The sequence below is a fragment of the Danio rerio genome, chromosome 1 (genome assembly GCF_049306965.1).
Source record: "Danio rerio strain Tuebingen ecotype United States chromosome 1, GRCz12tu, whole genome shotgun sequence".
NCBI classification, from domain to species: Eukaryota; Metazoa; Chordata; class Actinopteri; order Cypriniformes; family Danionidae; genus Danio; species Danio rerio.
In genome coordinates, this window is record NC_133176.1 from 13,687,311 (window position 1) to 13,704,241 (window position 16,931).

The window sequence follows — 16,931 nt, forward strand, 5'->3', positions numbered from 1 at the left end:
AAGATTATTTATTAGCATTGGAGGCTAATAGTCGCTGTGTTACATAATTAAATCACAGTTGAGTCTGTTAAACATAATTTGTTTTATTTAGGGATCCTGTAACCATTGACTTCCATGATAATTGTTTTTTCTATCTAAGTCAATTGTTCTTTTGTGTTCAACAAAAAAAGAAACAGTAAATGGTGAATATTCTTTTTTTGTTTGTTGCATGATCTATCACTTTAAATACTAGTCCAATGTGAGATATAACCTTAATTTTTTTTCTCAGTGCAAGAGTTCACACTTAGATACTGTTTGACAACTTGTTAGCAAGTTAGCAGGTTTGGCATGCTGTCCCGGGAGAGAACCCTGAGCTCGGAGATAGTTGAGCCCAGGGTTCCCGCCAGGTCCATAAAGCATGTGAGGGGAGTACGAGGTCAGGTGTTCTCGAGAGCTCCCCTCGGCAAAAGAGGAAAGGAGGAGAAGGGGTGGATGGGGGGTTTCTTCGGAAAACGAAGATAGGGGTGTACATCTTAGCTAGGTTATTTATAGTGGGTTTGGATCGTTCCGATTGGCTAGCTAATGAGCTTAGATGAGTGGCCGGCTGCAGTCAATCATATCACGTGCTCCTCTCGAAATTAGTTTATGAAACTTCATTTAATTAAGTGCATTTCTGAGGTATGTGCCAAAATCTGATGATTGTTTTTTTCAGTGTAAACACATTGCTCGTGTTCTTTTACAATATAGCATATATAGTGCAAATACATAAACTTGTATACACCATTCCTCTGTTCAGTTAGTTATTAGACTGCTCATCCATTTCATAATATATTATTTTAATTTAATTTGCTATCATTCTTCCAGCAGAGACAGTGTTTTCGCATTTAAACCATTGATTCTGAAACTGTCAATGCAACAGGTTGTGTTGTTATCAAAAGTGGATGTTGATGATAATATACACTGAATATGAAAATTCATTCATTCCTTTTCTTTTAGCTTAGTCCCTTTATTCATCAGGGGTTGCCACAGCGGAATGAACCGCCAACTTATCCAGCTTATGTTTTACATAGCGGATGCACTTCCAGCTGCAACCCATCACTGGGAAACACCCATACACACAGATTAGTTTACTCAGTTCACCTATAGCACATGTCTTTGGACTGTAGAGGAAATCGGAGCACCCGGAGGAAACCCACACAATACGAGGAGAACATACAAACTCCACACAAAAATGCAAACTTGCCCAGCCCTGGCCTGAACCAGCAACCTTCTTGCTGTGAGGCGATTGTGCTACCCACTGCGCCACCGTGACACCCGTGATTATGAAAATGTACATTTTAAATGGGCCGATATAATCAGAAATCAGTCTCTGTTGTAAATATGTTTTGTTTAGATGATCTTAAAACAATAAGGACAAAAAAAAAAAAATATTAAAGAAACAGTTTAGCTTATTAATTTGGTTTGAGTGAATTTGTAAGTCTTAATGTTTGAGTCTTCAAGCCTTTAAGTGGTATTTGACAATGGGCCGTGTTATTATAGAAATGAGCAGCACAATAAACACTTATTTTTTTTGTTCTAGTGCTGGGCAAAGATTAATCACGATTAAAAGTTTGTTTTGACATAAGATATGTGTGTGTATTGTATATATTTATTATGCATATGTGATATACACACATAAATAAAAACTAAACTACTAAACACACTAGTTACATAGGTATTTTAAGTTATATAAGAGATTATTATGGGTTATTTTTGGATATTTCGTATGGGTCATTTTGTATGAGTTATTTTGGTTATTTAGGGGTAAATTATGAGTTATTTCAATCCAATTCTCAGGGACTAACTCAACTGCTGGGTCATTTTTTCATTAGTCTAAATTAATAGGACTATATATAAAAATATATACATTGTATCATAAACATATATTATCTAAATGTAAATATCTTTTTTCAAATAAAAGCATACATGTGTGTATAAATATACAGAGCACACACTAATTATTATTATAATTATAATATATATTATTATATTATATATATAATATTAACTATACTGCAGTGATGTTTTTAAAAATCCAAACTCTAAAAAATGATGGGTTATAACTTATTTTAACCCAACTGTTGGTGTAATATGGACTAAGCCAACTGCAGGGTTAATTTTTTGAAAATAAATTTATAGGACCAAATTTAATTTAATGTTTGGGTTTGTTCAAATGTTACCCAATTTGGGTTTAAATAACCCAGCTTTTTAGTGCATCTTTATTTGAGAGTAAAACCTCTTTTAAAAGAAAAATCACTGTTGTGAACGATTGTTTCTTTTTTTGAAGTTATAAATTCTCTGTATTTTTGCTGCAGTTTAGCTACTTCAATAATACTCTTTTAAAAAATCCAAACTAAAAAATTATTTGGGTTATTTTAACTCAATTCTGGCTGTAATAGGAACTAACCTAACTGGGTTATGTTTTATTAGTATAAATCAGAGATGCCTAAACTAAGGCCTGTGGGCCATAGTTGGCCCCATGGCAACCTTTGATTTGGTCCGCCATCCCATCTGAAAAAAGAGAGAGAATGGTGGGGAGATTTGGAGCGAATGCCTTTAACAGAGATCATCATTTCTAATTGACATAACCTTTTGTTATTGCTGTGAATAATTCAGATTTGTGATATGATCTGTCACTCGACAGATCGAGGAGATGCAGCTTGACTCGTGTCCTCCGTATTGAACACCATTTTGTTATAAATGGGATTGTTTTTATTGTAATAAGTTCAATGTAAAAGGAAAAATATATATAATTATTAATATGATTAAATTATTTTTTCTATTTATATTTATTTATAAATAAATTAGGTATTTACCATGACAACTTTTCTGTAGTAGTTTATTTACCTTCAGCCCACCATTTTCAATTAAGTTTGGTTTTTGGCCCTCATAACAAAATGTTTGGGCACAGCTGGTTTTAATTAATAGGACCCAATTAAACCCAATGTTTGGGTTAGTCCATATATAATTAAACATTGTATCACGTACGTTTTATATCTAAATGTAAATAAACATTTTCTCAAATGCTTGTATGTGTGTATCTACAGTATATAAGAACAATTCCAGCATTATGGATGTGACATTTGCAGTAAAATCCCAGAATATAAATTAACAGAGAATATCTCTATTGAAACATCTCTTTACATTTTCCAAAACAACTAACCACAGAGTTATGGGATCAGAAAAATATCGATCTGTAAACATGTTTTATTTTTTAAATGAGGAAAATAAATGTGTCATGGATGGATGTGACAAAAAAGTAAAGAAATGTTGTGAATTAAACTGCACAAGCAACTGAAACAATGCTCATATAATGAATCAGAGTTAACTCACTACAGAGCAAAAAAATACTGATTTAATTTTGGCATTTTTTGCATTTATGAGGAAAAAGCTTGGTTATGGATGTTACACTTTTCTGTTATGGATGTGATGGATATAAAATTGCCACTTGTGTAATTTTAGGAAATCTAATATAACAGTTTGAAAACATTAACAGAGACGTGTTTGAGTATTTTAAAGCACTGTAAAATACTTGCTTGCTTACACAAAAAATGCAAAAATGGTTTTGATTTTATGGCGAAAACCTAATGTTGTTCATGGCAAGGTTGACATTTGTTTGGAATTGCTCATACATAAACAAACAGAGCACACACACCCAATGTGTGTGTATATATATATATATATATATATATATATATATATATATATATATATATATATATATATATATATATATATATATATATATATATATATATATACATACATACATATAATGTCAAAACAAACTTTTGTTTTGGATGTGTAGTCGCGAATCTCTTCTGCCCAGCACTGGTGTTTTTTCTATTTTAATTTAACTTAATTTTGTAGGTACATATAGGCTAGTTTGTAGCTTTTGTTCCTGGCTAAATTACATTTAAAACGGTTATGTTAATTATCAACATAACGCACAAAATGCTTTTGTTTAGGGGGAAATATATGTTGGATTACCATTCATTCAAAAAGTAAAACCCACAGTGCATTTGGCTAATGAATGTAAAAGTTTAAAGTACATTATTTTTCAGTGTAGGTCACTAAAACTATGCAATGTAAGCTAGTAGCAAATGAAATAACAATATCTGGCTTTGACACAATGTAGTCCTGACTAATTAGTCTAAAAAGAAGCAAAGCAGGCCTTGTCTTCACATGCTTGTGAAGTGACAGATCGCCTCATTAGTCTGTGTTGGAGCTCGTGTTTGCTTTCAAAGTGCCCTTCCCTTCTCTCTCACGTTTCACTGCGACACCCCGTTAAACCCCAGAAATCCCTCCCTCCCCTCCCCTTCCACAAAGCCTAGATTGCAGAACGAGTCGCTTTCGATTATGCAATCCGGTCCAGCTGAACGCACATCATGCAGCGCCTGCACCGCAATGCAGCAGCGAGGCGCACTCACTGCTGCCGGCTTCACCGCTCCCGCACGACCATCATCCTCCTCCTCTCCTTCTTTATCTCCATCATCATCTCGCGGGATTCACTGGGCGTGTGTGGAGTATCGATAAGGCAGATTGATGCAGAGGAGAGGGGGCCTGTGATCATCCATCTCTCTGCTGCTGTCTGTGGGCTGATGATCATGCCTGTAAATCTGCTTCTGCGGCATGACCCTTTTTGTTTGAGCTCGAGAGTGAAACCTCTTAATATAAAGGGGAAAACACTGTTAATTGTGAATTCTTGTTTCTTTTTAGTGGAATTATATTTTTTCTAATGTAATATAATTTAGCTACTGCAATATTATGTTTAAAAAAAATCCAAACTATAAAAAATGATGGGCTACTGTTGCTGTCAGGGGCAGATTCAAAGGTAAGCGGCTGCTTAGGGCTCCAGGAAATTTGAGGGCCTCCAAATAAATACCTAGAAATATAAATTGACCTATAATTATATATAACATAATTTTCTATCATATTTTGTGTGACGAGGGTCTAACAAAGAAATAAAAGTTTAATGACTAAAATTTCTGCGCAAATGTGTCCCCCACCCTCAATCATGGAACAGTCCAGCAGTCAAATTAGGTCAAGAAAGATTTATTGTTAAAACAAAATAGTTTATATATTATTTTAATAGTGAATTCATTTTAAGAAAACCAATCGTTTAAAAAGTTTTACAAGATGCTTTACATGTTATTCTGCATTAAGACACAATATAGAGAAGAAGGTTGAGTGATGAAAAAACTGATAAATAAACCATTCCTTCATTTTCTTTTCGACTTAGTCCCTTTATTAATCTGGGGTCGCCACCGCGGAATGAACCACCAACTTATCTAGCAACTTTTTTACGCGGCGGATGCCCGTCCAGCTGCAACCCATCACTGAGAAACACCCATACACACTCATTCACACACATTATGACAATTTAGCTTATAGAAACCGGAACACCCGGAGGAAACTTAGGCAAACATGGGGAGGACATGCAAACTCCTCAGAAACGCCACCTGACCCAACTGGGGCTTGAACTAGTGACCTTCTTGCTGTGATGCAATTGTGCTACCCACTGCACCACCATGCTGGCAACTTTTAGATCCCATGGCTGGCATTGCTTAAGGCCCCCAGATCACTAAATCCACCCCTGGTTGGTGTAATATGGACTAAACCAACTACAGGGTTAGTTTTCAAAATGATTGTACCAAAATTAACCCATACTTACCCAATTTGGATTTAAATAACCCAGTGTTTTTAGAGTACCTATGTTTGAGAGTGAAACATCTTAACATAAAAGAAAAAAAGATAAAACACTGTGTTGTGAACTCTTTTTAGTGGAATTATAATTTCTCAGTATTTTCTTCTGGGGGCGACATGGTGGCACAGTGGTTAGCACCGTCACCTCACAGCAAGAAAGTCGCTGATTAAAGTTCTCCTGGTGTTGGTGTGAGTTTCCTCCGGGTGCTCCTGTTTCCCCCACAGTCCAAAGATATGCGCTATAGGTGAATTGAAGAAACTAAATTGGCCTTAGTGTATGTGTGTGAATGTGAGAGTGTATGGGTGTTTTCTAGTACTGGGTTGCAGCTGAAAGGGCAATCGCTGTGTAAAACATATGCGGGATAAGTTGGTGGGTTATTCCGCTGTGGTAACCCCTAATTAATAAAGGGACTAAGCTGAAGGGAAATGAATAAATGAATAATTCTCTGCACTTTCTGCTTCAGTTTAGCTAATGGACTAATATGTTCTAAAAAAATCCAAGTTGTAAAAAATGATGGTTAATTAAACACAATTCTGGGTGTAAGGACTAACCCAACGGTTTGTCCATAATTGACCCATTTTGGGTTAAAATAACCTACAGTAGCATTTGTTTATAGCCTTTATTTGAGCAACAGAGCGAGGCCTCTAAATATAAAAAATCCCTGTTGTTCTCACTTTTGTTTCTTTTTAGTGGAATTATAATTTCTCTGAATTTTCTGCTGCAGTTTATCTGCTGCAGTAATATGTTTTAATAAATCCTAACTAAAATTGATGGGTTATTTCAACCCAATTCAGGGTGTAATAAGGACTTACCCAACTGATGGGTTATTTTTTTTAACTAAATGAATGGGATTACATTTAACCCAATGTACTTTGGGTTAATCCATATTAAAGTATTTTTCTATTTATTTTAATATATGAATAAATTAGGAATTTACCTTGCCAACTTTACTGTAATAGTTTGGTTTATTTACCTTCGGCCCACCACCCTCAATCTAGTTTGATTTTCAGCCCTATATATATATATATATATATATATATATATATATATATATATATATATATATATATATATATATATATATATATATATATATATATATATATATATATATATATATATATATATATATATAAGCAGTCGTTCATTCATTTATTCAATCATTCAATTATTCATTTTAAACATAATATAGGTAAAATATGGATTATCCCAAAGTAGACTGGGCTAAATTTGATCCTATTTATTTAATAATAAAAAAATAATAATAACCCAGCAGTTGGGTAAGTATATATATATATATATATATATATATATATATATATATATATATATATAACCTAATTTTAAATAATTCTAATGTATTTATTCATTTGTATAAATTTCCTTTAAGTGTTAAATTTTATTCTTCTTAATTTGTTAATAGCTTAAGTAGTAGGCTGATGATAGATTTAATTCATTCATTCATTCATTCATTTATATATATATATATATGAAGAGTTATTCTATTATTAGCCTTTTTCTTAGCCTCCTATGTCTTAATTCAGTCATTTTACATTTATGGCAAAGAATAGATTGTTTTCATTGCTTTTAACATGAAATAACTAAACATAAACATAAACATAAGAGGCAGAGAAAAATGCTGGAGAAGAAAATTACAGATGGCACTTAGAGGTTTTTGCATCTGAACACTTCTCATATATATATAAATCTGAGTGTTAGCCTTTACAAGGTTTTTCTAATGGTTGTATCAGTAAACGGATTTATGGTCAATCATTAAACCTCTTTGCATATTTTTGTGTTTAATTTGAATAATAAATACATTATTTAAATAATTAAGTTTTTAATTATCAATAATAATAATAATAATCATTATTAATACTTAGATGTAATATTGAATTTTTTAGTATTATAACATTCATTTTTTATTAATAAATATATTAATATTTAGCTGAACGTTTTAAAGAGGAAAACTTTCCTTTTAATGTCAAAACAGCCAAAAATATGAGAATATGTAAAAAAAAAAGAAAAAACAACAACTTAGTCTTCAGTCGATGGGTGGCAGCAGTGAGCTGAGTGTGAGTCCGCTCCTCCAATAGAAACAGCAGAAGAAGAGTCTCACTAGTTTTGCGCGACGCGACCAATCTTCCTCTGTTGATGATTAATCAAGCTCATCTCATTTGGCTTATTCGACTATATAAACTCGTCAAGGGAATGAACTACAGATAATCGCGTCGGACGTAAGTAACGTGCTAATATGGCTTTCTAGCATTCAGTTGACCGGTGGATTGTGTGTGTAAACTCACGCACACACACATAGGAAACTTTCGCCACGTTACATGTACCTTTATCCTACTGTTGACTCGCCTGCTGGCGTTTCTCGTCAGCTCTGTTTTTAACTTGTATCTCACTTTTTGTGTAGACAGTATTTCAGTATGCGGGGTAAAATGTACAGTCGCTATAAGTGATTGCTTATGATATCTGTAGATGAGTATAACGACAAAATCTGTCCATTCAGTATGTTAGATTTCTTTACAAAATATTACGCCCACACAAACTTAACAAATCAAAGTCTTAGTTTTTTTGTGATAAACAAAGGAAGCCTTTAACTTTTGAATAAACCTTTGTATAAACGGTTTTCATTCAGAATATGCTCACATGGATTTGCAGTTGCAACGACACAACAATAAAAAGAAGCACTATGTTACTGTAGAACATTAATAATAAATGTTAATGTAATCATTATAATTCATTTTAACAATGATATAACAAAGCTGCTATTGCTATAAATTATTTTTCTGCCATTTAAATACTGCTATATGAATTTGTATTGTATGTATTTTTTAAATGGCTCTAATTGATGTTTTTTTTTTTGAGTCTAACAGTATTCAGCTACAGAAATTCAATAATTACAATGCAAAAAAAATGCTTTTCTTTTTTTAGTTTTGTCTTGTTTTTAGTACACTATTCATATGAATAGACAAAATAAAAATGTTTAGTTTTTACCATCAGAAGAAATAAGTAAAAATTTAGAGTTTTAAGTAAAAAAAAATTCTTATAAGTGAAATAATCTTGTCTTCACTTAAAAAACCTAGATAATTGGGCTGGAAACAAGACAAAAATTATAAGTAAGAAATGTTTTATTTACATAAATCATATTAATTCGATTTACAGTTGAAGTCAGAGCTATTAGCCCCCCTGAATCATCAGCCCCCCTGTTTATTTTTTCCCCATTTTCTGTTTAACAGAGAGCAGATTTTTTTTCAACACATTTCTAAACATAACAGTTTTAATAACTCATTTCTAATAACTGATTTATTTTATCTTTGCCATGATGACAGTAAATAATATTAGACTACATATTTTTCAAGACGCATCTATACAGCTTAAAGTGACATTTAAAGACCTTGTGTTTATAAAATTAAAAACTGCTTTTATTCTAGCCGAAATAAACAAATAAGACTTTCTCCAGAAGAAAAAATATTATCAGACGTACTGTGAACATTTCCTTGCTTTGTTAAAAATTATTTGTGAAATATTTAAAAAGGAAAAAAGATAAATAAAAAGGGGGGATAATAATTCTGACTTCAACTGTAAATACAGTGATTACAATTCTTTAGCTCTTGGTTAACACTCAGCAATCAACATTGCATATCTTTTTACGATGTGACTATTGAGAATGTGCACATATAGATCCGTCAGATCCCCTACTGCCCCCTAAAAACATAAAACAATAATTTTGTGAATAATTCATTCAATTTCAAATAAGTGTTTGCTATTTTAATACATATAAAATTCAATTCATTACTGCAATTTAATCTTCAGTGTCATTACTTTTATTCAGAGTCATATAAGAAATCATTCAAATGAGATTATTATGATAATTATTAATGCATTAATGATTAATGTTGACAACAGTTGTTTGCATTTATTTCTTGAGTATTTGATGAATGCAAGCTTTATGAAATTACATTTATCTGAAATAGACAGCTTTTGTTATTTTACACACTGCTGTTCATGTTTTAAAAAAAAGAAAATAATTTTATTTATTAAGGACAAAAACATTTTTAAAAGTGACTGTAAAAGACTGTTTGGTTTTTATTTAGTTATTTTTATTTTCTTTTTATAAGACAAACTTATGAAAAATGATATATGCTCACTATTTTAAGCATCAATAATAATAAATGTGCTGGAGCAACAAGTAATTTCAGAAGGATCATGTGACAATAAAGAGTAGGTGTTCACGTAGAAAACAGTGGATTTAAAATCGCAGTAGTACTGTTTTTGCTCAGTTTTGATTCATTTATACTTTTGAGCGAAAGAACGCGTTAAGTGATCACACAGATGTATGATGCATACAAATATTACCAAAGCACTTTAAAAAAATTCACATAAAATAGGGTAATGGTTTCACGCAGGCATGGGCCAGTATAAGTTTCTGATGGTATGAGAACCTTGAAAAAAAATACCACAGTATCATGGTATTGTGTTTACTGCTGTAACAATTTCTTTTGAAATATCTTAAAAAAAACAACAACTTTTTTCCTCATTTACACAATATATTACATTTTAAAAATCATTTATAATAATTTGGAACAGTAAACATGTCAGGCTACATAATTCAACCCTTCTGTCTTCATTAGCTTCAAAGACACAAATTCCCTTACAACACATTATAAAAAAACTTAAAAAAAACAAAAACCACATACCTTAAAAACGGTATAACAAAATATATTTGCCGTTTTAATACCTTGACTTTTTCAAACTGCGGTAAATCTTGAAAGCGGTTCTCGTCCTATGCCTAGTTTCACATCTGAATTTGATCACTTGAGCCAATGAAAAATAAATAATTTGCCTTAAACAATATTTTTTAAGTCCATGAGAGTACACTGTAAAAAATCCACACAATGCATTCATGTTGTCGCAACCCTATTTGATTAAGTTAACACTTTTAACAAATTGATGTGGATTGAACATTAAAAAATTTAAGTTGTCCTAATGAAATCTCAGGCATTGTGTTGCTTCAGCTCATTTTAAATAAGAATTTAAAAAAAAAAAAACATTTTTTTTTGAGAGTACACAGGATATTGAGTTTCTGTTTAATTCACATGCACAGGCTTGTGTGAGTAACCTTAACTTTACATCGGATAAATCAAATATTTTTTAATTGAGCTCTTAATCAAATACATTTTTGTTTAGCTATCATTTGAACTTAAAATATATTACTTGAAAAATAAAACAAATAATATTAAACTAAAATGAAGCACTGCTTCATTTTTTTTTCAGTGAGGATTATAATGCACTCATTCATTCATCCATTTCTATTGTGATCAGGTGGTCCTGGGCATTCGCTTGTCACTTATTCTGCCAACAGGTGGCACCATTTCTCTCTCATTTTTAATTTATTTTTTTGATTTGTCTTCAAATTAACTTACACATACAGGCCTGTATTATTGTATCCGCTATCATTGAAAGCTTCAGGAACAGCCTGCATCCATTTGCTCTCTGTGTATTTTGGTTTTGACTCGTCTTTCGCCTCTGCTTGAAACTATCATTTGATCCTTTTATTTTTCTGACTCTCTTCCCCAATCAGCTTTTTAAAAAATTCGACAAGCTTGAAGCTCCCATTCATAATAAACTTAGCATCTTGCTATTAATCTGTGATATTCAGTCAATATAACAATCAATAACCAATCTAAATTAAGTGAAAAGTATAAATTTATTGGCAGCTTCAACATTTTTTTAAGGGCAAATGAGTTCAACGTTTTTCTTTGCAGTACTTAAAGCAGATCACTGATTGTATATGAGTGTCAGTGCAATGCCTGAGAACACACAAACACACACACACACACACATAAACACACACACATACACACACATAAACACACACACATACACATACACGGATCCTTGTCCACCGCACCTATAGGTTTAATGTTCTGCACACAACACACACCCTTATATGTGTGTAAAGAGACTTGTGTGTCTGATGAGAGAATGCAGGCTCATGTAATGACGCCTAGAGGTTTGTGTACCTGATTGGAGGGCACAGGTTATGAAGACGTGGCTCTTTTTTTCATGGTCTCTTTAAAGACGGACTGAGCTAAAGAGTTTTTGTAATGTCATTGTATATCATTTAACAGTTTTGATAGTAAGTCAGCATATCTGTTATAACAATACATTGATATTATATTAGTAAAAACACATTATTATTAATAATTATAATAGAAATAAATTGATGTTATTATTATTAACACTTCTACTACTACTACTACTGCTACTACTGCTACTAGGCATGGGCTGGTATAAGATTCTGACGGTGTATGGAAACCTTGGATAAAATTATCACCGTTTGATGGTATTGTGATTACTGCTCTAAAATATATTCTTTTTAAATGTCTGGGTAAAAAACTCAAACTTTTTCCCTTTTGAACACAATGTATTTTATTTTGAGAAGCATTAAAATATTTTGGAGCAGTAAACGTCTCAGGCTAAATTAATTTTTTAATTTTGCTGTCTTCAATTGTTTCAAACACGTTTTTTTCACTATTTAAAACAGCATTTTTTTTGCTGGAGATATTGTTGTCTTAAAAAAAAAAAAAAAACGTAATAAAAAATCGTACACATACCTAAGGAGCCGTATTGCAGAAAATTTTAAAGGTTTTAAAACCTTGACTTTTCCAAACCGCAGTATACCTTAAAAATGGTTATAGTCCCATGCCTAATACTACTACTACTACTAATAATAATGATAATAAAAAAAGTAATTAATACATTTTTTACTATAAATATAACTTTATTATTATTATTATTATTGTTATTAATAATAATAATAAATTGTTGTTGTTGTTGTTATTATTATTAATATTATTAACAACAGTACTACTAATACTACTACTAATAATAACAAATTTATTATTATAAAACAAAATTATTAATATAATAATAATAATAATAATAATAATTATTATTATTATTATTATTACTATTACTATTATTGATAATAATAAATTGTTGTTATTATTAATAAACAATACTACTACTACCAATGCTGCTACTAATGTAAGTTATTATAAATAAAATTATTATTATAACTTATTGCTATTATTATTATTATTGCTATAATAATAATAATAATAATAATAATAGGTTATTATAAATAAAATTAATATTACAATTATAACCTAATTATTATTATTAATAATATTATCATTACTACTACTACTACTACTACTACTACTACTAATTATAATAATAATAAATTTTAGCTAATATTATTAACAGCAGTACTACTACTACTATTAATAATAATAATAGTAATAATAATAATAATAATAATAATAATAAATTATTGTTATTATTAACTTTACTACAACTACTACTACTACTAGTACTACTTATAAAAATAAGTTAAAAGTAAAATAATTATTATAATTATAACTTATTATTAAATTTATTATATGTTCAGATCTATATCATGTCAGTAAAACCACAAAAAACTGTGTTTGTCTATAATGTTTGTCGTTTCATATTTCAATCTTATTTTAATTGATTTATATACTTTGGCATAAAATATCTAAAAATATTTTATTCGTTTGCCATTTGGTTGACGTTAGTTTCATTTCAAAGATAATCAGTAAAATAATTCTTTATGATTATAAAGGCAGCTAAAATCTTAGTAACATTAAAACATTTTCAAAATTTGCTGATAAAAATGAAAAAAGTCGATGTATTTTGTTTGTTATTTTGTTGTTTATTTCAGTGATATTTTTTTATTATATAATTTTAATTTAATTTTATTTATATAATTTATTATATTATTAAGGTGACGCGGTGGCACAGTTGGTAGCGCTGTCACCTCACAGCAAGAAGGTCGCTGGTTCGAGCCCTGGCTGGGTCAGTTGGCATTTCTGTGTGGATTTTACATGTTCTCTCCGGTTTCCCCGCAAGTCCAAAGATATGCGGTACAGGTGAATTGGGTAAGCTAAAAAATTGTCAGTAATGTATGTGTCTGAATGAGTGTGTATGGATGTTTCCCAGTGATGGGTTGCAGCTGGAAGGGCATTCGCTGCGTAAAACATATGTTGGATAAGTTGTTGGTTTATTCTGCTGTGGCGACCCCAGATTAATAAAGGGATCAAGCTAAAAGAAAATGAATGAATTATATCATTAAATTTTGCCCCATTTTTGTGGTTTTGATTGCTTCAGCAGTCCTAAAGCTTGATCAAATGTAACAAAAAACAAAAACAAAAAAACCTTTCTGAAAATCCGGTTCAGTTTGCCAACACATTTCTCATTCAGCTGCTGAACCTGATCAAGCTGAATGATGGAGGCAATTGATAACTGAAAGCATATTGTGGGATTGCAGTAATGTTATGGAATGTATAAAGGATGTACAAAGGTGCACATTCTTTTGATTCTTCTTCTAAAAGGAAGTGACACGACAGTTAAAACAAAAGTGTGTACACATGCACTGCAAAACGTGTTTAGTTTACTTAAAAAAATTGAGCCTTAAATTAGGTAAATGAACTGTGCGTTATTCAAAAAATTGAGTTAAGTGAACTTAACAGCTCTAATTTAACAGAATTACTTCATTTATTAAAAGTAAAATCAACTTGTCGCGATGGATTTACTTTTTTAAATGAATGGCTTTTTGGCAGCTGTATGTGCCATATCACTTCTGTGCTAAAGATGATGCAGTGGGCGGAGACTCCCTGCTCTCCTCTGTCCCAGCCAGCCAGTCAGTACGCATCAGCCTATATGACCCTCCCACTGAGGCGGTCCAGGCCGAGCTGCTTTGTGTGAAGCATGCCGAGGAGCCTCTGTTCTCCTCCCACTCGCTTTAATGGCTGTCAGAGGCTGAAAAGAAGCAGAGCAGCAATTTGATTCATTTCATTCATTGAGCAGCGGATAAGAAAACGGCGCGTGCACACACACACACCATGATGCCAGGACATGCTAGAAACCCACACGTGAGTCGGATGCCATTTTGTCATGTGCTTTTGCTCATTCCTTCCATCCCTGCCTCCCTCCCCCGTCTGTAATGAGTCTTGTGATGCCTTTTAGCAAGGATGATGATGAGGAGGAGTGAGTGTGTGTGATGGAAACATGGTGGAATTAGTAGGATCTTGATGTGGATTCTTAGTCAGAGGGATGTTCGTAGGGCAACTTCTGGTTTCTATTTTTATTTAAAGCTGAAAATCAGGAGCCGGTGCATAGGACAGATGGCAGATTTATTGGGTTTACTACATTTTCTTTAGGGTAACTGGTTGCAAACAGTTTATATGGGCTGAATTTAAACAAACAAATTAAATTGAGTAATGTTCAACTTAATTTGTTTGTTTAAATTCAGCCAATATCAATTGTTTACAACCACTTGCCTGTAAAATATTAAGTAAGTCCAATGATTTTTTCAGTGTAGGACAACAGTGATGAAGATTTCCCATAAGGCCATGCACTGCTTTTAACTGTGCCATATGCACTTTTTTTTAGGGTAGACATATGGAAGTTAAGTCTGAAGTTCTTCCTGTTGGTGGTTTTTTTTGGCAGTAGAGAAACGATTATGTACTGTCTGAGAGATTGGTAATGTCAGAAACCACGAGGGATCATATTTATGTGTGCGAAGTTGGGTTATTTTATTGCAGGGTGTTTCAGTGTGATGTCAGATGAAATGATAGTTCAGCCAAAAATGAACAGTCTGTCATTATTTACTCGCTCTTCGCTTGTTCAGAATTTATTTGTGTTTCTTTCTTCTGTTGAACAGTGAAGACTAGGGCTGCACGATATCGGAAAAGTCACATGATGTTATGATAATTATCTGCGATAAATATTGCGATATGAATAGTTTCAGAAGATGGTTTAAATAGCTCTAAAAATGCTTTTCTTACTTGGTTTTGCCTTGGTTCTAGTCTAAATATCAAATTAAATCAATTCTTAGACCAAGTAAAAATATTGTTTAGTTTTCACCATCAGAAGAAAGAAGTTTTTTGCTTGTTTTAAAGAAATGATCTGCTATGGGGGAAGTGAATTAATCTTGTTTTTACTTTGATATGTAGATATTTGGACTAGAAACAAGACAAAAATTATAAGTAAGAAATGTTTTTTTGTTTTGCATAAATCATATAAATACAGTGCTTAAATACAATTAGCCCTTGGTCAACTGTAATTTACACTGGACATTGCATATCTTTGCGATGGGACTATTGCAGATGCGCAAATTGCAATATCGATGCTAAAACGATAATTGTGCAGCCCTACTAAGGAAGATATCTTTTTTTTATAGTTCTCAGCAAACAGCATTTAGACTTCTTCTTTCATGTTCAACAGGAGAAGAATCCTCATAAAGGTTTAAAACCACACGATGGAGAGTAAATGAAGGGGTCATTTTCATTCATGGGTGAACTACACACAATACATGTTGCGTTCCACACAATCAATAAGCTTACTAGTTTGTGGTTTGAACACAAAAAATTACCAAAAGAAAACTGTTTTTCTTTTTAAGTTTGTAGTTTGAACAAAGAGCAAGCTTATTTAGAGTGTATTCAAGGTTACAGCTTATGTTGAAAGTTTTGAGGTCAGTAAGATTTATATTTGAAAGAAACGAATACTGACATTCAGCAAATATGTATCGAATTGATTTACGTTTGTTGTAAATTAAATAAAATGTTTTAATTTAAGTGGATTAAGCAAAATTAAGTTGTCACCAAAAGAAAACAGCTTTATTTAGAAGTTTGCACAGTGAAAAAAAAATTACTCGAAGATGATTCCTTCATGCTAAGTAATTGTAAATGATTATTTGGGCTGAATTTAAACAGACAAATTAAGTTGAACATTACTAAAATGAATTTGTTTGTTTAAATTCAACACATCAAAACATCTTTTTTTCTGGAGTGTATTAATATAAGGTTACAGCACTGATGTTGAAAGTTTCAGGGTCAGTAAGATTTATATTTGAAATAAATGAATACCGACATTCAGCATTGATGCGTCAAATTGATTTATATTTGTTATAAATTATAAAGATTGTTTTAATATAAGTGGATTGAACAAAATTAAGTTGTCACCAAAATAGAACTCCTTTTCTTAAAGTTTGTAGTTTGAGTAAACAGCAAACTTAATTTTCTCCAGTGTAATATACACTGTAAGAAATGATATGATTAGTTAGTCATGACAGCCTATGTTTTTAATTCATTGTAACTTATTAAACTAA

General features: G+C 31.7%; 1 protein-coding gene across 4 annotated transcripts in view; it reads left to right on the plus strand.

The window, feature by feature from the left end:
* Positions 1 to 7,822: 7,822 nt before the first annotated feature.
* gne (glucosamine (UDP-N-acetyl)-2-epimerase/N-acetylmannosamine kinase) overlaps positions 7,823 to 16,931 on the plus strand; it is a 39,048-nt gene continuing 29,939 nt past the window's right edge. For 2 of the 4 annotated variants that reach the window (XM_068214395.2, XM_068214411.2), the window contains exon 1: positions 14,547 to 14,694. In XM_068214395.2, coding sequence (XP_068070496.1) covers positions 14,665 to 14,694 — 30 coding nt within the window. In that variant the 5' untranslated portion in view covers positions 14,547 to 14,664. 4 annotated transcript variants of the gene reach the window in all.